The following is a 23,892-nucleotide window of genomic DNA, read 5'->3' as shown; positions in this document are numbered from 1 at the left end:
AGAAAGAGGACAAAGCACAGGACAGGAAAAAGAAAAGCTTCCTCTCCATTTTTCCATGGTGGTTAGCTATATTATCAGCTCTCCCTTTTGCAGCTTGCACAGAGGTGGCTGTGCAGTCAACACTGACACTGGTCAAAACACAGCTTGCTCGCTTCAGTAACAGTCTCAAAGTAAAATTTTCATTCTTTTTTATGCTTGCACTTAAAACTAATATTGTCACAGAAACAGCCTGTCAGTACTCTTGACTTCTTACCTTTCCCTCTCAATAGCGCACAGCTTCAAGTACGCATTATGAATTATTTTTTTCTTTAAAGTCAGTACACTGTGTGCCTTCAATATAAAAGATGGAAAGTGGGACTCCCGGTTGCACAAACTAAACCATCCTAGTACAATTATTCAAGCATGAGAATGAAGCCTGCTGGGAAGCAGTAGGCTCTGGTAACCTCTAATTCAATGCTACCGCACCCAGCCAAGACCCCAGATCAGAAAACACAAGCACAAGCTCTCTTCACAGGTGATACCTCATAGTCATGATTATACTTGAACAGCTGTGACAGTTTAGGTCAGCTCTCATCTTTTCCACTTCTTCTAGTAAGTCTAAGGGTGAAATCTCTTACCAATCTTCCATTTTCAAAAGTTTGACCTAATTGGAAAAATTCTCTTCCATCTCTTGTGAAGATGATTCTTTTACATTGTTTTAAATATTCAACTCATTTCCAAACAGGTCAACCCAATATTTATACAAGTCCTACTTAACATGTGTCTATCAAGAATGCACTGAGAATTTAACAGTAATATGACCAATCCTGTCTAGATTTTAAAAATTTAATTTGTAAATACCTAGTTCAGTGCTTTGCAATTCTTTTTTCCTTTAAAAGGGGATAATAAACAACCACTCAGACCAGGGACTTTAACTCGATGTTGAAGTATACAAAATCCCATGAATGAAAAATACTGCATGGCTCTTCAATGTGAAGGGGAGGAAAAGGAACGGATGAGGTATTTACCTCTTGTGCCTCAACTTTCTAGAAAGTATATTACCACATGCTGTTTATCAGTTACATACTGATGCTGGAATTCCATCTCCCGTAGCTTTCTCTGTCCATATTCACTATATTCCACTGCCTGAGAAAGAATCTATAACATGCGTTTCTTTAGTTAAATAGTACTTTCTATCACTTCTAGCCTGAATCCCTATTTACTTCCAGAAAAAACCCACAGGGTTTTTTTTGTCTTTTAAACTCTCTGATCTTTGCTCTCCAATTTTTTTTAGAAATCTTTGGAGACAGAGGAAGAAGCAACATCTGATGTAACATGTTCAGGCTTTTGTCACTTGAATGAAAAACTTCTTTACTTGGATGGTAGAATTCTTCATTATTAGCACCCACCTAAATACAAATTTCAATACGTACTTTTCATAAAACTTTTATATATATTCCTCCCATAGAAAAATAAGTCTGAACCAGGCCAACGGCACCAGCTCTGGTGCTCTGTAATCAAAGCCAACCACATAAGAGATTTATTTGAGCAAACCCACAAAATGCCATCTTCACATCCTATATTAAACATAAGACCTATAGTAAAGGACCAAAATCCACAAGCTATCACGTGCCACCACATGTGAGATCAAAAATGTTAATGCAATGAGAAGCAGCAGCATACCTGCTCTCTAGATGTGCCTAACCTCTGATGCTATAGAGAGAAAACAAACTGAACAGAAAATGTGTATATAGTTGGGGAGGGAGTACAAAACCAAAGACCTTCACAATCCTTCACAATAGCTGGACTGAATTCTAACACATTACATTTCTAACATACAGCTCACTTCTGTTTTGTCAAGTAACTCCTTCCACAACCTTGCACAGGTCCATCTCTGACCATTACATACCTCCCCCCCGCCTTGGAGTTCTATCTGGAGGGTCCTTCTGCAACTTCATTCATCTGAGAAGAAAGTTTCTAGTTTCCCCTAGCAGTGTATTTACAACCAACTTCTAGTCCTTTGATCTTGACCTTGTTTTGGTATTAATTATTTTGCATCTTCGATATTTATCCATTACTCCCTCCCTCTAAGGCATTCATATGAATAAAAATCATACCTTCTTTCAACTTCTGCTTAGTTAATGAAGCTACAATCTTTAGTTTCTTTCCCTTATTCCCCTAACCATCCTATCCATCTTTAAAGACTCGGAACTGCAGAATCATTTGGGTAGGAAGGGACCCAGTCAGAGCAGAATCAGCTACAAGGTCAGAGCAAGTTACTCAGAGATTTGTTCAGTCAGATCTTGAAAATCCCCATGGATGGAGACTGCACAATCTCTCGGGCAACCTGTTCTACCACCAGACTGTCTTCACGGTGAAGAACTTCCTCCTTAAATCCAGTCAGAAGCTCTTTTGCTTCAACTGATATCTAATACCTGTTACTCTCCTTCCATACACCACTGGCAGAACAACAAAGAGACAACAGACAAATTGAAATGCCCATTGTAATTCAAGATCACAGACATCCATGCAAACATAACAAAATTCCTTCTCTGTATCTATCAAAAAGATCTTCCCAGAAGATTTAATAATCACATTATCTCTCTGCACACTGGCAAGTTACGGTCGATCCTAATAAGTCACCAACCAGCCTTCTTTTCTCTCTTAAAATCACTGGTCCCTCTGTCCCAGCTCAGTACAATACCAAGAATATTGCTGTATCTGCATGACTTTGCACACTGTGCTATTAAGTTTCACCATTATTCAGCCCATAGCACCATTTAATTCTTCCTATAAGACCACTGAGGCCACAGCAAGAGTAATGAGGTCTCCCAAATTTGTCACACTTGCTAATTTTGTAGGTACAAACTTTGTTCTTATAGCAAAATCACTGATGAGGATGCTAAACGTGATCTATCTAAACTCTAGTCTCTGAAGCATCTTTCCATTCTGAAAATCTCCCTCTCAATATAACCCATTAAATTTTCATAATTACCTCAGATTCTTACCAATCTCAATATTCTTATTTAAATTTCTATAATTTTGACCTCTAATAATTTCTAATGGGACAGCATATCAAAAGGCTGTGTTGTAGCATGTCCATCGTATTATAGTGCTCTAAGACATCAATTGCTTCATCAAGAAACTCAGATGCAAACCGCGGACAAAAGTCATGTTACAGTTTAGCCTTCTTTCCATTTTCCTCTGTCTTAATTACCCTCGCCTTCAAAAGCCTTTTAAAAAGGGTACAGTGTTGGGATCAGACTAATTAGTCTATGATCACCCCTTGCCTTTTTGGACACACATTCTACATCAGTTATTCTTCAAGAAGAATGTACTAGCCCCTGAATTCACAATTCATTAGAAATCTTTATTAAGAAACCTGCATATTAAGCCAATTCTTTCACCAGCCTGGAAGGGAGTCCCAGACCTCCTTTTTTTGTCAGATGAGCACTGTGACTTCTGTCTTCACCTTGGCTGTTGCAATCTTTTTTCCCTGTACAACTACCACTTGTACAATCATTATATCGGCAACTTATAGCACAAGTGAGAACATTATTGGAGGACTAAAGCCCTGCGATTTCTAACATAAAGCTCAACTATGCTTTAATTTAAATCCCTTACTAGTACTATTCACTTTTTAGACAAGACAGGCATTGTATATTCTGTTGTGTGCAGGTGCTCCATTAAGGTTAAATAAGCTTTGTTTAAGATGGTTTCATTACTCACTAGCAATGAAATTACAGTTCATTTTCCAGGTCATCTTAAGTGCTAGTAAAACCTTTATTTGATCATACTTCTATGTGGTTTTAAAATATATCTTTTAACCTAGGCTATAATTTTGTCCTAAAGAGCAATTTTCCCTTATTCTACGATTATTTGCAATTTGCACTGCTTAAAACCCTCCACTGTGGAGGAGCACCCTTTTGCTTCAGCCAACAGACAACCACAAAACAATAATGATGTATTACAAAAGGCACTCTAAATATAAGCCTTAATTACTATTAATTCTGAGACCTGTTTATAAACACAGTAACAGGTCCCAGAGTGCTGGCATACCTCCTGCAGCAGTATACTACTAGAAAATACCCTTTCATCTACTAGTCCAGAGTCTTTCCATTACAGAGCTTTTCTTTTCCTCTTCAAAATATTAACTGATTAACTTGTATGCCTGCATTTCCTTAACTTTCTATAATAATTTTCAAATGCATTACCATGTAAGCAAATTCAGTTGTTCTATTTAAACTACAAACACATTTAAAACTATTTTTCAAAGATAAATTCTTTAAAAAATTGATACTTTTTTCTCAATGGTTTGTATTTCTCAATCACTTCAATCAACAAGACTATGCAAGAAGATCTTGTGAAAATTAGCTACATTCTAATGAGCAAGCAGCATCCACTCTTCACCCACATGTTGCAAGATATTCAGTTGAAGATATTACCCCATTTTTTGCTAAATGAACATAATGATAAATGATACTTTGGGGCTCTGATATTAAAGATAATTTTTTCATGTTTGTACATACATTAATCATCCTGTGACAGCATAAATACATTATGTATCGATTTTAGGACACGAAGAAAATACTGCTAACCTAGGAGGAATGCAGGTTGATAAACACAATTTAGGAAGGATGATTTTCCACTTGGAATGTTCTCTAAACACTGGTAGGAGGACACATAAGCAACAGTGTGATTCTCACAGGCATACAACAGGAATTAGATGCACCACAAACTTCAAATTTTCTGCTAGGACGATGCAAGTAGGGGGGAGAGGAAGGAGGTCAACCCTGTCCCTATTTTCTCCTTCCCTTTTGTCTCTCCCCTCCCCTCATCAAAACACCAGAGCAATGGTAAGAATGTGAATGAACAACCTACTTAATGCAACTTTGTTCCATTCAGACAGCATTCCCAGTCTAAGCATTACTGAGATTTGTAGCCCATTGTCTCGATCTCTGAAAAAGCAAAAGATGTGCCTAGAAGAGCAATAATTCCCATGCTCCTGGAAAACACAGATGGCAAAAATTCTGGCTGTAGTCTGCTGCCTTCAATGGAGCCAGTATTTCACCTCCTGTACTTTCCAGGAGAGGAGGAATTCATTGCACTGAGCCAGAAGCTAATCTAGCTCAGCAGTCTCTCTGCAACCATCATCAGTGCCAATCATTTTCAAAGAGGCTGAAAGAAAAAAACTTCCATAATCAACAATTACTAAATAACTCACTCATATGACAATGCTCTGACCAATTTCAGAGTAAATGCTTGCTTTCTGCTCTAAATACTGACTGTCAGCAGTCACTGTAAATGCTTAATTTTATGTAACACGGATGCAATTACCATACACACATTTAATCCTCTTTAGATTCCTACTAACCTTTTGGCATCAATCTTGCCAAATAAAGACTGCAAAACAAAAATAAGAAAAGAGAATAGCTTCCCCATCTCAAGGGCAACAGAAGGCTGCACAGGAATTCACTTTTTCCCTGCCCATGGCGGGGTTGTGTACTTGTGTACTCCATAGTCACAAGCCTGTCAGATCAAGTCTTTGTGAGCGTTTTTGTCATGTGCCTGAGACTTCTCTGTTGCCACTCCACAGACTGGAATTTAACATAATACTTTGGGTAAATAAAATAGCTCTAAATACATACACATATTACATGTTCATGCAATTAACTGTTTCCCAAAGCTAGTTTCAGGCTTTTTTGTGGCATCTCAATGTGCTCAGCAAATGTTTTCCCTGTTTTTTTTCCCCGGATTATTTCTATTGCAGTAGGGAAAAAGTAAAACACAGGAGTAGCTGACAGTTTTTCCCAAACTATTACCTCCTGTATACCAGCTATGAAAATCCTGTTGCCCAATGTTACTCTTACACAAATTTCTCATAACTTACCCAAGTCTAAACTAACTTTAGCAGTATCATCTACAAACACTGCCACCCTACTGTTTTCACCTTACAATCCTTCTGCATTAAACTGTTCTGTTCAAATACAAAGAGACTGTGAATGATTACAAAAACTGCTGATAATTTTAAGACACTTCAATTTTCCCCCTCATTCTTGTTTGCCTAATTGAATTTGAACTTATGACAAATCCACAAATCTATTACTACTTTATTAAAATAGCCTCTTGGGAAGTGCAAAGATTTTAGCAATGCAAGTAGGTAAAGGAGTATAGAAACATGATACCCTATTGTTAAAATAACTACAACATCTGTTACCCTTCAGTGAAGCAGCAGATCTTAAAGATGTTGCATATTTTGTTAGCACATCAGCTTCTCACCCAAACCCTGTTAAAAAATTAATAAATCCAGCCATCTGTGGACACTTCATTAAATTATAACAGCTCCTTTTCTGCTTTGCCTGAACATTATTCAGCATCGTTTGTCTGAGTGGCAGAGGTGTGAAACATGTTTTAAAATACAATTTTGTTAATAAGACATATTTAATGAATCTCACTAGCGAATAGATTAGATTTCATAATTACAAAACATTCATGGAGAACAGAAGTCCAGCATTACCTGAATTAAGGTAAGGCCAGATGCTTCCAGTCATTTCTACAAAGGAGAAATGCAAACTATCACATCATTTTTTTCCCCCTTGCTTAGACAAATTAAAAAGGAGAGAACACAACCTGGCCTAGAATCTGGGCAGGATATAACTACTCAGGGGACAGAGAGTATTCTTGGAAGGATTATAACATGAAGAAAAGAAAACCTACTGTCCTGGTTTCAGCTGGGATAGAGTTGGTTTTTTTCTTCCTAGCAGCCAGTATAGTGCTGTGTTTTGGATTTAGGATGAGAATAATGTTGATAACACACTGATATTTTAGTTGTTGCTAAGTAGTGCTTACACCAGTCAAGGACTTTTCAGCTTCCCCTGCCCTGCCAAGGTGCACAAGAAGCTGGGAGGGGGCACAGCCAGGACAGCTGACTAAGACTGGCCAAAGGGCTATTCCATACCATATGACGTCATGCTCAGTATATAAACTGGGGGAGTTGACCAGGGAGCTGGGCATCAGTCAGCAGGTGGTGAGCAATTGTATCATGTATCACTTGCTTTGTATATTATTATTATTATTGTATTATTATTATATTATTACTACTACTATTTCATTTTACTTCAATCATTAAACTGTTCTTGTCTCAACCCACGAGTTTTCTGACTTTCACCCTTCCAATTCTCTCCCCCATCCCACTGGGGTAGGGGCTGTGTGGTGTTCAGTTGCCAGCTGTGGGTAAACCACGACACCTACCAAACATCCTTGTTGGCTAAACTAAAGTGAGAAGTATGCAGAATACCAACCGCAATGAGAAAAACTGCAGTACATAATCAGAAATCTGACTTTGTTAAACACAGATTTGATAGCATAATTAACATGGCATATACTGATTTAAAAAGGTATCCCTTGATCAGATCTAAGGAACAGAGGAAAAGAGAGAGGATGTCATTGTACATATCAGTAACACGCACATTGACATATCTACCTGTATGCATGTAATTAACACACACAGGTATGACCTCAGAGTTGTTTTGAACAGGTGATTGAACTAGAGATCTCCCGAAGCCCCTTCCAAGCTCAATTATCCTATGACACTATGATACGGGGAAGCTATACAGAAAACTATGGAGAGATACAGCAAAATATTGCACAAAATATTGTGCAAAGAGGAACAGAATTACATCTGTCAAAACCAACTTCTAATGGGGAAAGTTAGAGCAAGACTGATCAGGCCCTGGAGCACTGGGTCAGATTACATAAATTTGAGGTTGCCACCATCCCCTCTCAGACTTGGAGCTGAGCTTTGCCACAGAACCACAAATTAAAAACAAACCAAAGAAACCACACGTACAAAAATTTAAGAGGGTGTTCGGACTAGTAAAACACATCAGAATCTTCTGGCAAAAAAGTTTCTTACAGAATTTTTTTTAAACAAAAAGTGCTTATATAGTTGTCCTTTATGTACCAGTGGTAGACTTTGCAAAGCCTAGTGCCCTGGAAGCCCAAACTGAAATACAACAGTGTAAGAACACAGCCATGTAGATGTCAGATAAAACTCACAAATTGATGTGGTCAAATCTGATAGAATATATTACAGATCAATTCTGATTTTGAACCAGGACACAGAAAGCTCAGAGTACCTGTTGTCCATCAACAGAAACAAATATAGAGAGAGATCCTGACTTTTTAAGAAACTTTTTTTAGCTTGGAACAACTCTTGACACCCAAACCAGGACACAATAATCTCACGTGAGCTTCTCTCACAAAAGCTTGATGAAGTGAGGCAAAAGTCAGTAAGATAATCCTGGTGAAACCACTAGAGTCATGATTGACAGCACAATATTGAGTAACAGACAAGTAAAACATCTAGAAGTAACTTTATGATGCCACTTTGCCAAACACTACCTTTGACAGAAGTCCCAGGAATAATGAAGTACTAAAACAGACCAAGAAATAAAGAGCAGGCACTATGTTCATTCTGATACTGTATCAATTGGGGTACAGGTTCCTAACTAAAAACAAAAAACCAAACAAAAAACCAAACAAAAAACCAAACAAAAAAACAAACAAAAAACCAAACAAAAAACCAAACAAAAAACCAAACAAAAAACCAAACAAAAAACCAAACAAAAAACCAAACAAAAAAACAAACAAAACCAACAAAAAAACCCCTGAAACAGCTGAGTGTATGCTTGCTATGCTCTGCAACATCTCAAGTCTGCAGTGATGATCCAGGCTTACAGCCTCCCTAGCTGCAGCTCCAGGAGAAGCGGTAGAGGAAAATTCCTCTGCCAAACATCTTTCTATACGAAAAAGTAAGATCGGCTCTGAGAAGCGATGAACGTCTGGTGCCTGGTAACGTCAAAATTAAAGACAGGGAGAATTAGAAGATCAAATACTTTTGATTTGGAAGGAAAAAAAAAAAAATTAAGTAGGCTACCAGCATGAGGAATTTCATATTGAAAACTATGATTCCTCAAACACATTTGAGCTTTCTGAAGCATATTTTAACAGCAGGTCACCAACAAGAACAAAAATCAGACAACCTCACAGTTCTAACAAGATTGCTCTGCAACTGCAGAATGTGTCCTGGCAGAATTTCTGATGAAGATAACTGAATGTGTATAGCTGTTCAAGCTAGGAGTGAAGCACTTATGGAAAGCCCCCTAGCGTAATCAGGTTCAGCGATATTTAAAAAAACCTAATAATGTAGAAGGAAGAAATGCTAAACAAGAAGTTAATCCAGCCTTCCTTGATGGAAGTAGCTCAGAAACCCTTTGGAGGAAACAGAAGATATCAGAAATGAAGAAGTGATCTTTGATAAGGTACTGAAAGCGTTGAAAAACAAGGACAACAAGACTAGAGAATAGACCAAGGCTAAACAAACAAATCCAAGTTCTAGTCAGGTGATATAGAGAAGAGATCAATAAATTATTCCAGGAACAAAATGGGAACAAGAAAGGTGATTCAAGGAAGATCTTCAAAAATACAGAGGTCATTGATGACAACCATAAACTACAACAAACATAATGGGAGGTGAGGTGGGGGGGTTTTGTCCATGGCACAGCAGAAGGTCAGGCTCAGAAAGCACTGCAAGAAATGGCACAGGAATACAGAAAAAAAAAAAATAATTCTGCTAATGGAGTAGGTGAAATAATAGCACCATTAAAATCAGAGACAGGACTTGCAATTAAAGGGCCGAAGAACAGAAAAGCTCCAGCATCAATAGCAGCAGTTCAAGGCAGCAGGAAAAGCTGCAGTAGCCACAATGAATTTAATCTATACACACAGAGAGAAACACAGTAAGTAGATATTTCTAATACCACAGAAAAATGGACTGAGGAGGTGCAAACTACAGGATAATTTATTTGGTACTTTTGAAGATCATTCTAATAGCGAGGACAATGAGGAAAGCACTGTGGGATTTTAAGAGAAGACCTTAAGGCAGGGTATGCAGATTGCCTCATCATTGAAGAAACCTCAGGTCTTGATCAATAGACTGCCAAAACAAAAAAAAAGTACAGGCTCACAATTACTCTAAAACAAAATCAATAGCCATAACAAAAGAAGAATAAGATCCGAGTATTCTGGTGAAAGAAAAGAGCTTGACAGGTTAAATAATTTTAGGTCCTGGCAAGGCTATCAATTACAAAAGCTCATGTGAACAAGCTATTCAAAGAAGATTAATGCACAGGGAGGACTGTCATGATAAATTTATCAAGAAACTGCAAGAAAGGAAAGATCAGAAAAACTTTTGCAAGCAACTCTACAGGCAGTGACAAAGACAGCTGGTACCTGACAACAGACATTTAGAGATAGGAAATAACCTAAACAATTTCACAGAGAAATACTCAGAATCCATGAATGGCAAAGAAACCCCTCAGAAAGAGAGTACTTGAAGACTGACATAACAGGATATGTAAATACAAAGGAGAAAGAACTTCTATAGGTAACAAACATCTAGCTGAAAAAGATGATGTCTAGACACAACAAGAATGCATGGCAGAAAGAAGGAGAAACACTTCAAAAGAGTATAGCTAACAAATTATTTGACAAAACTGTAGTTCACTCAAAGGGATGCAGAGAACAACAGCTCAGGTGTGGATTATCACACCACTGACCCTTGAATCATGGACAGTTGCTAGCAATTAAGCTCATCATATCAGAGACAGCTTTTTAAAGGTCTCTCCACAACGAAGGCTTTCTTTGCTTTATTTTTAATGTGTTCAATTTAAGAACAGTCACAAAAGAGTAGACTGACAGTGCATCTAATCCAGGAACGTGACTTCAGAAGCTATTAGAGAAGGAAGAACAACACCTTTACAGAAACCTATAAATTACCTAGAGACCTTTCCTCAAGCTCCCCCCAAAAACAGGTGTTTGTCTATGCAAACAAGTAGGAGTTGAAGGTGTGTTGTTGGGTTGGGGTTTTTTTGTTTGGTTGGTGGGGGTTTTTTTGGGTTTCTTTTTGTTTGTTTGTTTGGGTTTTTTTAATTTTTAACATTTTTATTTCCAGTGTACTTACGTGAATGATGAGACATAGCCTATGCTTTTAAGAATGTTACCAAGAACTAACCTCACTGAAATCAACCATAGCAAGTTTCATAACTTAATTTTTCCCTATTAAAAATAATTTTCCTCCATTTTGTTTCCTTTTCAGTGTCATTAAATTTCCTCTTGAATTTCTATTATGAAAAAAGTAAAGAATTTATCATACACACACTTCTGCCATGATATTTCTTACCCTTACTGCTTTGTGTCATCTTTCATTTGGGTAGGTGTGATAGTACAAGTTATTATCATCTACAAAATGCAATATCCAGTTGATCAGAAATCTGAACAATGCCAGCATGGAGACCTTTCACTTTTACACTAACTAAAGTTGAAACATCTTGCTGAATCCCACACTGGAAAAAGCAGTGAGTTAAGAATACAGGCTGCATATGTAACTATCACTCGCCTGACAGTTTGGGTTTTAGTGAGCAATCTATGTGAAAACTTGTCAAACAAAATTACAAAAGGGATTGCTGGTGCTGACATGCAGAACATAAATAAGGAAAAAATACATATTTGAGTGAAAATATTAACAAATGAGAAAGCTAATCTAAACAAAGTTCATCCAACTTCCTTGTTTAGGGGTGTTGATGCATCATCAATATGCTCTCACTTTCTACTTTTGTTATCACCATCTAGAATCACCCATCAACAGATCATCTACTATAAACCCAAGCGATTTCAGAAATTTGGCACTGGTGCTCCCTTTCACAGAATTCACGCTTCCCTAGAGATTAACTATATTGCCTTCCTTATTTTCAAAACCAAAGGTCAAGATTTGAATGTATACTGCAAAGAGCTTTAATTTTTTATGATTTATAGTAAGTTTGTTATTTTTTTTTTAAGTACATTAACATAAAGACAACTTTGTTCATTAACCAAACACACAAAGGATACTTTGTTTGGTAATTACAAGACTTAAATTAAGTTGCAAATCAGTAAACTGATAAAACCTTATCTTTTTGGTTTATAATGACATGGAATGTGACACCTAAGATAATGCCTAATTAAGAAAACCTTAACTTAATGAATGACCACAGGATTTAAACAGTTGTGCTGTGTGTTTAAGAATCAAGAAGATTAGTTACCACAACTATCTTAAACAAGATATCACAGCAAGAAGGGAGATTTCTACTACATGTAAATGCAATAGCTGGTAATAGACATCTGAGGTTTTACCAATTTGGGTTTTTTTCCTGCATCTACCCACCTGAGAAAAGGATGCACAATCAACCGCCCACTCTTTTCTGACTGGGCTCCATAAGGGATCTCTCTTTGCACTAAACATTAACTCCATTCTAGAAAATACATACTAGTTTGTTTTTTTTCTGAACAGTAAAATTAAATTGTTACTAAAGCAGAAAGTTCAGGCATGAGTGTTGCAGATCTACTTGTGCCTCCTCTCCTATAGCTACAGGAGAGGATTCTTTACTCTCCTATGAGCACAAATAAGCTTTAACTAGCTCACTGACCCACACAATTAGGGACAGGGATAGTATTAGTCAAAATAAGCTGGTTGATTTTATTCAGTATTAGGCACAATAAACTTGAAACACTAACACTTAAGAAAACCTGCATTTTTAAATAGAAACAGTGGTTTTAATACCATTCAATTAGCAAATTAGAATGTCTTCAGCTAGGCTGTAACTTGACCATGAGATACCAATGAAGAGTTTAAAAACAAGCAGGTCGAAAATTCTCCTGCTGTGGGCTTTCACCCAGGATTAGAATAATTAATTCAGCTGAAGACATATTGTACCACTATCTGCTTTGGATGTGGCAAGAAGCTGTCTGATATTAAATCATAACTTGGTATACTGCTTTCATATGAGTTGCTGGAGAGAACACAACACTCTAAAAAGCAGGATAAATTAACTGGATAGACAATGACTTAAAATCAGGCTTGAGGAATTCCAGGAAGCAATTCCTGGCATGCACACCACAAAAATAAGGGAGACAGACCAATTGCTGCCCAAGATTCTGGATCAGAGGCAACACTTCTTCCCCACCTAAGTCTGGAGAAGTTACTATGTAGATACCCTGCAGATCTCTCTAACACTTTCAGTTCACACATGAAACGACACAGTTTTAGTTCGATTAGATTTCTACTGATTCATTTCAAAATAATTATTTCAGCCATGAGCAATTCCAAGTAATCTCCTGCCATACCCCCTAAAAAGAATAAAATTCAACCAAATTCTGGAAGAAAAATCGTACCCTAACTCTCTAATACCATGCAAGAGATATACGAGTCATTCAAGATCAAAGTAAAACATCAGTATCATTTTGTTTTGGCATTTGTTTGGAGTTTGCTGGAAAGGAAGAAGGAAATAGATGGTACACCAGCAGCCTCTCAAAGGCAAACCTTTTCAGGTTGCATACCCAAAAAGTGAAACGCTCAATATCACAAATTACTTCAATCACTTTGGTTCCCATCTCCCAAATTTATGCAGTTACTGTTCAAAAAAAAAAAAAAAAAAAAAAAGAAAAAGTGATGACAAAGTCTATGAATTCATTTTTCCTAACCTTACACTGTAAATATTTATAATAGGTCTGAATCTGGAGCTTTGCCTTCAGTCCAAGTACTAGTATAGATCAGTCCAAGGGGTCATATAGATTTTTTCCTGCTTTAACTGGACAGATGTGAATTGTACGAATTTAGAATAACATATAAGGTAGAACATTGTCTTAAACTTTCACATTTTTAATAACAGCTGACGGAAACTGTACAAACTGCAGTTTTGTTAAAACCACCTCTCTCATTTACCCATCATTGAAAAATAAATGCATTTTGATCTAAGCTAATTTGTTATAGAATGAAATGAAAAATGCAGATGCTTTTTTCAAAGAAAATGTACTTTTGCAAGGAAAATTTATCACCCACATCACTTACTTTTACTGGTTAAGTGCTCTTAAGTACCCTCCACTGAAGTACCTATGCTCTTAGGTTTTTTCCAATTCCAAGGTACAGAAAGTTCCTTATTCATGAAGATCAGATCGAGATTTTTTTTTTCCCCCCTCACTCTTAAAGGAAATACATAATACTGAGTAAAAGAAGCGCTGTTATTTCTAACCTCACTGCATCTCCAAGGAGCTGGTATATGCACATAGTTTGTTCTGCTCAGCCACTGAACTAAGCTTCTCTCTTATCCTTTAGGGATGGCACAGACACACACACAGTCCAGTAAGAAATAAAACACTGTTCAGCTGTAATCTTAGAAGTTAGGCAAGCTTTACAAAAGACATGCGATTCCAGAACTGTACAACCTGACTATTTTTATGCAGTTCTTAGCAGTTATAGCAAAAAGCAGAGATAAAACTTCAACCCAAATTGTTTGAGCAAAATTTTTAACTATGCACCATTGTTTATACATAAATAAATGATTTTGATATTAAATAGCTAAATACTAGAACATACCAGAAATTAAAGTTCTCACAACCACAACATACCTCCTTAATGATGTGCCTTGCAGAGATCTAGCTTTAATTGCAAGAACACATCCACCCAGGTCCTCCTCCTTCTAACAAGCTGTGCTCAGGGAATAATCTTGTTCTGGATAATCATTTCTTAGCCACAACTTTGCCTACTGCATATCATCCAAGAACTGTAATGGATACAAAATTACGTATTTCTATGTGGTCTTCTCTCAGCGTACTCATTTACAGCATCTTGGTACACTGTAAAAAGTAATACTCTAAATTTATTGATGAGAAATTCTTTATTAGCCCATTGAGAAAAAGGGAAAGCATGGAGATGACCTTGAGACCGTATAACGAGCCTGCAATAGAAGCAGGATTAGACATCAATATCTCCTGGCTCATAACGCAATTAATTCCTCCAAGCCACATTACATTAAGTACCACAGTAGTTGCTCATCCAGGCCTCCTATAATTTCAGTGGCAGTTATACATACAGCTCTTCCAGTCATCAATTTGGAAGGCCAAAGCTAGATATATTCAACATGCAAATAAACCTTAAAAAGGCCATCTAGCCAGCTAAAACTTGGAACAATTTCTCAAGTGAAGTTCATTCTCTACATTTGATGTATTGACATCAAGTAAATCACATTGGCCAAGCACAACTCAAGGGCTCGACAGCCTCATTATTGAGAGTTTCTGTGCAATGCTATGCAGCAGGTTAGAGAATACAGTTCATAGCTTTCCTCCTCTGGTCTTAAGTCTCCTGCTCACTAAGGAGTCATCTTCACTTTTTGCAAGGCCCTGACAAAGGAGTTATGTATCTTCCAAGCTGTATGAGACCTGGGGGAGCAATATCACGGAGCATTTCTTTCACCACACAACCCTATCCCTTTTCCTGGCCCCCAAGTTTGATTCTGTACATGGATGAAGACAGGTCAGCAGAAGGAATGAAAGTGATTGCATACTGCATATCACATGGATACAACCATACCGTATACAAAGGGACAGGTAATTGCATAGTCAACGCATTCTGACATTTAGCCTTCAGATACTTGATTCCACAGACAAAAATATTACTACAAAGGTTTTAAATGAAGTTCTGAAAAGAAAAACAGTGAAGACATTTTATTAATGAAGCTGCAACAATCCTTCTGCCATGCCACAGCAGTAGGATCTGAAGCCAGAGGCTTCAGTAGTCCAGTAGAGTCTGAGCTACATGATTAGCTGAACGAAGTGCAGGTGGAGGCATATTTATTCAGGTCAGAAAAGCAGAGAACTACAGAGAACACAGTGCCAAGGAGCATGAAGAGCTAGAGAATACTTGGAGTTAAACTCCAAATCTTTCCTCCAAGTATGTACATGATGTGCTTCAACCCACATAAGTCACACAAGTATTATTAGTTGTAAATAGAAAAACAAGATGTCTATCAACATTTCAGTGTTTGTGTTTTCAACACAAAACAGTACTTGAAGCTTCACCATGATAGTTTTCAAAATTACTTTTCAGGAAGAAACAATGCTCATTCTGGACAGTGCTGTGCCTGCAATGTTTTCAGATGGTTCCGAAATAAATATTATGTTTTTACTAAATGCAAACCTGCTTTTTCTGATTATTGAACGCTTTTAGATTTTGTTACTACATGGCAGGAATACTTCCCAACAGAAGTGGTTTGCCTGTACTTTTTCTAAAAGTAATTACAAAATGAAGGTTTGAAAATAAAATTTCTATGAATATTTAAATGAGAAATAATAATAATAATAATAATAATCATCATCATCATCATCATCGAGGTGGGAGGAAAAAAGGTCATAAGTTATTACCAAGGGCTTTTTGAATTAATGAAACTCAGACATACCTGAAGTTAGTATCAAGGCAGCGATACACCTACCTCATCATAACCAAGGAAACTACATATAAAGCTCAAAGCCAAGTATTATCTAATGCAAAGATAAGTGGAAGAAGAAGAAGGAGAAAAATAGATGGATTTGCTTGGGGAAAAAAAGACAACAAGAGGTGAAATGAATAATTTAGTAAACAGTCTTTAAATGGATATATAGAACTGATAAATGCGTATGAGGAAACTCAGTGCCACTGTCACGCTTCAGACCTTTCAGATCTTCATATATCTGTTCTCTCAATAAAAGCTTTATGAAAGCTTTAACTAAGTAGTAGTAAATAGTGACTGGAAAGAAGATCATCTTCGGAATATTTTTAAGCTAGTACCATTATACTTTTTCACTAAAATACATAAAAATTTATTTTTCCAAGATGAATTACAGACAGCAGTTCCTCAAAATTTTGTAAATCTTGCTTTTAATCCATGATTTGTAATAGTTATTCCAACCCTTCACCCTTCTTAAGATCTCACTAGCACTTAAGTATCAAAGACAGATTTGCACTTCAAAAGCCAATTAAAGAAAAATACTGTAGTAAGGCACTGATTAAAAAGTGTTGTGGCTTTACATAAATTAGGCAGTTCCTTTGACTTTCCCCAGTTCAAATCCATCATAATAATGGCAAAACCCTATACATTATACAGACTGTTATAACCACCATACCATCTCCCTCCACTACTCTGATGTTTGCATGGTCATATGCCGGTTTCAAAGCAAGCAAGCAAAACCACTTTTAAAAATGAATTAATTACTTCACAAATCCAGTTTAGAGCATGATAACATGCTTAAGTTTGCACAGCGAGAAGAAGCAATGAAGAAGAAACACTGGCAACAACAATCTCAACCTTCACTTGCTAGAAGGAACCAAAATGTGGAAGCACACACTTAGCAGGAAAGAGAGATACATGTATCCTGAAACTACTGACCATTAAAGAAAACTAAAAAATTTCTTGCTGTTTGCAGTTTCTAAAGATCAAAGTTTTACTACTAGAAGCCCGATAGAACAGCAAACTACCTATTCTCAAGGTGCAGTAGCATACAATTTCAAGTTACCAGCTAATTGTGCTGATTTGTTCTTCGTAATGTAATACTTCATCATAAATTCTGACCTGTTTTTTAAATCATACGAGAAACTAGATTAAAGAAGGAAAAGATCATTTTCTATAGGAGTCTCAGTTGCCACAGAAACTTTGATTCTCACACCTCAAAAAACCTGAAGAGTAAAGGCCTCTCATCTATTATCACGTATGGAAAAGGTTCTTTAAAAGCACATTGTCAAACGCAGTACAAACTTGCCAATCCACGCCATCATCAATTTTCCCCTGCCATGACACCTTTATAGCACTGTGTCAAAAACACAAATTGAGGCAAGAAACCAAGAAAGCATGTCTCTAACAAAAAGCATTCAGTCACTGTCTGAACAGTCTACACTCAGGTATTGAGAATGTGTGCTTTGGTTAGATTTTTTCATAAAATGGTTGACTAAGCCCCTCTGTCACCTTGCAACACCTTGCATTATCAGTATCTGTCATCCTATGGCAATAAAAGAGCTTCAGTTTCTGACGTTCAAAAATTTTAGATCTGTCAAACTATAATACATAATAAGGCCTTTAAATAATTTGAGAAATTTATCAAAATTTATCAGCCTGTTAGACCTTTATGCAGGACTCACTACAGGTAGATTGCCCTGCATTGTCTATCAGCTGTTAGGGAAAACAGTGCAGTTATAAGACTAAAAACTCAAAACCTGTATTAATTCATATATATGATGCAACATGGCATGTTTTTACTGGATTTTCTTTGTCCTGGCCTATATTACTCACCAGATTTTGTCGTTTTCAGGCAATGAAGTTATTTAATGAATAAGAAACAGTTAAAACATGCAAGCTACACTTCATAATATTCTCTTTTAAAGAAATCAGGTGCATCACAGTACAACATTCACACACACCATATGAATTCAACATACCACTGCTCAATTAAGAAGGGAGTTAGCTGCCTCCCCCTGTTATCTTGAGGTCAAGGATAGACCTTACTATGCTAACTATCCCCACACTTACTGCAGCCTGAAAGCTTAAAAGAAAGAGGAGGGGGAAGAAATATTAAAAACCACTGACAAAACTGAGGGATTCAAATGAGGTCAAGAAAAGCAATATAGTTAAACCAGAATTTAAATATTTCACCTCTTAGTCCAAAGCCTTCAGCAACCAAAGCTACCCTTCCCTGCAACTAAAGGATTAAACGCTGTAGTCTTCCACAGCTCTTGGCACTTAACTGAGTTGGTAAAATAAGTTTTCACACAGCTTTTGGAGCAGCAGAACAACTTACACACACTGCAGCCAGAGGATGCTCTTGTGCAGGTTTCTAACTTAACAGGATGGCATAAGGCAATGCAGAACATGTGTCAAGAGCATTTCCTCTAGTTCTGAACAAAAAAAAAAATTACAATTTTTATTGCATGGAATTGAACAGTAATCTAACAATAATCTTCTAATACAGCTGTTAAGCCAACATGAGACAAAGATGCAACTCTGTGTGTGGTAAACATTCGCATTGGCTGGGGTTAGACTATACTTGTTCAGTTTTCTAGCAAAGATTTTTTTGAAAACAAAACTCACCAGAAATGTGTTGGTTTGTTTGTTGGGGTTTTTTTTGTTGTTTGTTTGTTTTTTTAAATATGAAAAGGTTCTTTAAGAGTCTATCAATTAAAATAGTATCTTCTACATTGATACAGGAAAATCGAACTGGAAATTTTGAAGACATTTTGGATTACCTTCATTTTTAACCCCATTAACCTTACCTAATGATCATACAGACCAGAATGATAACAGAAGCAAGATGTTGAATGATCTCATGTGGAAAGCAGCAGAATTAATCACGACAGCAGCAATGTAAGAAGGTGATAATTGCCCGAGATAAGTGTGAGAAAACTGCTTTTGTTGTCCTCATTGCCAAACTTAGAAATGTACTTCTCATTCAGAGACTCTGAAAGTAACTCCTTTAAGGTATAAAACCCCAATTTTTTTTATTTCTGACATTTCTCATGTTTCACAACAATACTACAAGCTAACTTAATCGAAACAACATCGGAATATAAATGACAGTAAGCAGCAGCTCTGGAACATGCTGTAGCACTAGTCAGAAAGAATTCATTACCTCGAGACATTTCTTAAGCAAAGAAAAAAGCTGTTTGAAAAAGGCTGGCAAACATCATTAGAGAAACAAAAGAAAATTGCTTCACAGGCTTCTTTCCTAGTTACATTACCTTAGTTTACCTTTTTTTTGTTGGTTTTTGAAGTCTCACTCTTACAAAGTAATTTTAAGTCTCTTCCAGCTATACAGTTTACAAAACACAGTCTGACACTCCTGATGCCTGAGATATAAGCAAATGACATTCTGAAAACAGATCACTTTTCCCAGTCACAGTCTTTATTTTCACCTGCAAACTTCACCTGCTTACTGCTTTCTACCACTTAAATAAAAGCTATTACCAAGTCATGTCTAAAGGTTACTCAAAACACCAAAGGTGAGGTTGTGACTTGGGCTTCTTAATGTCTGTCAAGAAAGTTTTAAGCTTTTTGTTGTTTGTTACTTTTCAATCTTCCTTGTTCCCACCTGATACTCAAGAAACAGAGAAATACAAAACCCCAGCACTCCTGCTTTCTCCACCACTCTTCCAGTTCTTTAGGGATTGTACACATTGTTAGCTTTAGGAGCTTCCCAAATGTTTCATGACAGAGGGCAGATAAATCTCAACATAAAAGCAGTCACAGAAACTTATTTTTAAGGGTATTTATACATAAAGAAAGTAGAACCCTACTCTTGTTTCCTTCTAAGCTGTGGTAAATCTTCACTGTGATTACATGCAACTGACACTTTTTTTTAATCCATTCATTTCAGTTTTCCTGATCTTCAGCATTTCCTGAAAAATACCCACACATTAAGCCGCTTAGACAAATAAAAATATATGACAGCTTTCAGTTAGTAAAAAGAGATATGTAGTCGCAGTTTCACTGATAAGTATGAAACTATCTTTTCCTTTCTTGGAAAGCGCCTTCCTCTTTTTGCAAGGACAGAGTATACATGTACATTATCATGCTGTTAGTTACACTTAACAACAAAAAAGGAGACTTACCTGCTACCGTGAGCTTTGCTGTTCTGCTGACAATGGTCCCCAGGCTTTCCACAGTTGCCACACATTGATAGTATCCTTCATCAGGTTTATTATGCTTGGAATGCACCACACTGTTTATTAATAAAGATCCATCTGGTAGCAACTGGCGACGGTCATCTGACACCAAATTTAGAAGAGTCCCATCTTTTTTCCATTCAATTTTTGGAGAAGTTTCACAATAAGCTGAACAGTTCATTATAACAGAAGCTCCACGAACTGACAGAATGTCCATTGGCTCCACCAGAAAGTAAAAAGGAGTGAAGGTTCTCACAAGGGATCCTGTAAAACACAAATCACATCACACAAGTTTTGGGTTAGCCTGCTACATTTTTTAAACATCAAATGCATCCTCATTTCAAAAATATTGTAACGTGCACTACTTCCAATATTGTCCCCTTGAACAGATAAGAAATAGTTTGGTCTATATGACAGTATTTTCTGCTTTGACTATTTACACCAATGGACTCTTAAATTCAAAGAAGTTTTCATTCCTGTAACATACTTGTCTACTTATGTGGGAATCAATGTGGTTAATAGACCTGAGCAATCCATTGCAGACAGAAGTCTGCCTCGTCAAAACTTATGCAAACTAATATATGTGCTCGAGTACCACATTTATAACAAACAATACGTACTCTTAAGGGTCTCTTTTTGGCCTTTTGTGGTATGGCTGCCATACCACAGCAGTACGGTAATTTGTTTTGTATAACAAAGATTAAGAAACATTAAGATTAATTCAGCCCTCAAGAGTCACCAATTCTGAGCTAAACTCATCACGCAAGTGCCATAAAACATTTTATTTCTGTTCTAGTTCAGGATAAACATGATTATTTTTCCATTTTAAGTATTCCCAAAATACTTCTATAATTAACATATACTTTCCATTAAGAACTGAATTTTAATTACTGTATTTCTGATGTATTTGGTCAAGCAGAAAGATTGTGTGTCAATATCACTTTGACTTGTCTTAACTTAAATCATCCACAGAAAACACAAAGAAGAAAAAATTCTTTCAAGGAAGAACAGTTCTCCAAATCAGTCTAATGTTGTGTTGAGAGAAAACAGGGTCTTTGTTTTTAAAGCCAACCTTAGAAATAACATCAAGGCTCCCCACCTACACTCTGACAAACTCCACCTTTCCTCCACTTGGGGACTAGGACAGGGATATGTGTACAAAACATCACAGCAATATAAACTGAAATACTACTAGCTGTCTACCAGCAAACCAAAACCAGAAGTGCACAGACTAAAAGGTTAACAGGGCTTTTGAAGCGAGTCACTTCAACCCAGAGCTGCAACGATTCCTCCTATCTTTATATAAAGAAAGCAAGCTGCAAAAGGAAACGCCTCAAAATGCCAGCTGAAAACAAACACACAGCCATACTTACAAGGTCTTTTTGCAAGGCCTAGAAAATAACTATTTTCCACAGACGCAACAGCTAAATGACAATCCTAATGAATAAAGCATATTTTATAAGCACTGTGTCTACTAATGTACTCTCAGCATGAAGTGGCAGGCTCAAGCTACCCTTGTCTAAAAGTTTTAACAATAACTTTCTGAAGTCACAGGCTGTTTAGAGACCAGAAAGGAGATTCCACTGGTAACACTTTTTTTTTTTTTTTTTTTAAACCATTCAAGTGGTTTCTCTCATTAAGCTATTGTTAGCATGTGCTCCAGAGCAAACATGAGAAAAAACAGTTGGTCTTTAAAGCCTGTATACAGTCCTTAAGGGGCTGAAGTCTTGAACTTGGTGGGGTGTAGGCGTTGTCTCCCCATTACATATAGTCTTTAAAATGAATGTTCAGACAATATAATAAAGAAATGAAGAAAGGCCTGTTCTCCATTATACTGCACAGGTAGATACTACATTATTTTTATCTGACATCGGTGTAGCAAACCTACCCATGAACCAGGTTACTTGATCTGGCAGTAAGCCAATACACGATACGCTGCAAATGTGTTTCTCCTTTTAAGCACTTCTAAGAATGTGAAGGCAATCCGTAACACTGCTGAAAGGCATTGTTAGACAAGGGTTAAAACACATTCACAAAATGAAGCTCCTACCTCACACACTAAACCTTTCAGAGAGGGTCATAAAAATATTCATCTCAGAAGTATTTAATCTTTCACAGTAAGATCAACAATGAAATGCTGAAGTATGTTAAGACCACCTTGAAGAGAAATATGCATTTAATAACCAGATTTGTTTCATTAAGTCACAGAATAATTATTAAGCCTGTGTTTTTAGAAAAAGTACAAATATGAAGGAGGCCTTTACATGTAAAAAAAGTCTGTCCTGTAAGCACTTTAGCTTCTTCAATCGCTTGTTTGTTTGTGTTGTGGGTTTGGTGTGGGGGTTTTTTGGTGTTTTTATTTTTTGTTTTTTGGTTTTTTTTTTAAATCGGATTTACCTTCTAAAATAGCCTTAATTAACAAATTGATATGATTCCCTCTATCACTGAATTGCACAGAAAGTCTCTCGTCTCCAAAGAGACAGTTCAGCTTCCCCCGGAGAGGGACTCCAGCCTTCCCGCACAAAGCTTATTGTCTTTGCTACTCAGAATTCACAGAAACTTGAAGATAAGGCAGAAGTGGTGTGAAAGAAACAAACAGATAAATTATGCTTTTATAGATTATATCATTCAAATATTCTTCTACCTTCAAGAATTCAAAGATGAAATAAGGAAAAAAAAAAAGTATAGAAAGACTGAAATTTCCCTAGTGACAGTAACAGCCTCAGACAAGACTGGAGACCTGTTATGTTGGTATCCAAATCCTTGAGATTATGTCTTACCTGAGGATAAAAAGAGAGACAAAACACACACACACACAACAACAAAAAAAACAGAACACATTACAAAATTTCTAGCTGCTGCTTATGTTACTTTGGTTTGTATAATCACACCTATGTGCAGATATACTTGATTCTCTGTGTGTGGAGTAGTGAGTTTCAGCTCTAATACACCAAATGGCGGAAAAGAAACAAGAGTCAGGAGCAGCATGAAAATATTTTAACCTGTTTGTCAGTATAATCTCCTCCATTGATCCAGAAACCTAAAGGTCTTTTTTTAAAATTAAAGATTAAACTTTATTGTCCCTGGGTTTTCCAAGAGAAAGCATTCTACCCAAGCTATCAACCTTTTTCCCCTCATTTCCAAGTTTCTAAGTTTTGCCAATATAGATCCAGACCCCTACCAGAAGAAATACAAACACTCAAGTTTTGTTTTTCTCTGCCCTTTTTCTCTGGGCTTCCAAATAAAACCTAGAAAACACTTGAAAAGGGGGGGCTGGTTTCTTGTTTGCCTTGTCTGGCTTTGGTGCAGATTGGAGCAGATCAAATCCCTTGATGGGATAAGATTGTTCTTATCCT

The 23,892-nt window shown here is 36.8% G+C and overlaps 1 protein-coding gene across 11 annotated transcripts in view; it reads right to left on the bottom strand.

Moving 5' to 3' along the window:
- The window catches only part of NEO1 (neogenin 1), a 220,275-nt gene that overhangs the window by 134,050 nt on the left and 62,333 nt on the right, over positions 1-23,892 (bottom strand). For 10 of the 11 annotated variants that reach the window (XM_087744390.1, XM_087744386.1, XM_087744395.1 and 7 more), the window contains exon 2: positions 20,483-20,800. In XM_087744390.1, coding sequence (XP_087600516.1) covers positions 20,483-20,800 — 318 coding nt within the window. Of the gene's footprint in view, positions 1-20,482; positions 20,801-22,424; positions 22,447-23,892 lie in introns of those variants that run through there. The other variant, XM_087744394.1, reaches the window with a different exon arrangement.

Source organism: Nipponia nippon, unplaced genomic scaffold, assembly GCF_047370975.1.
Source record: "Nipponia nippon isolate SJK-2023a ecotype South Korea unplaced genomic scaffold, ASM4737097v1 scaffold_9, whole genome shotgun sequence".
NCBI lineage: Eukaryota > Metazoa > Chordata > Aves > Pelecaniformes > Threskiornithidae > Nipponia > Nipponia nippon.
This window is presented reverse-complemented; position numbering and strand designations above follow the sequence as displayed.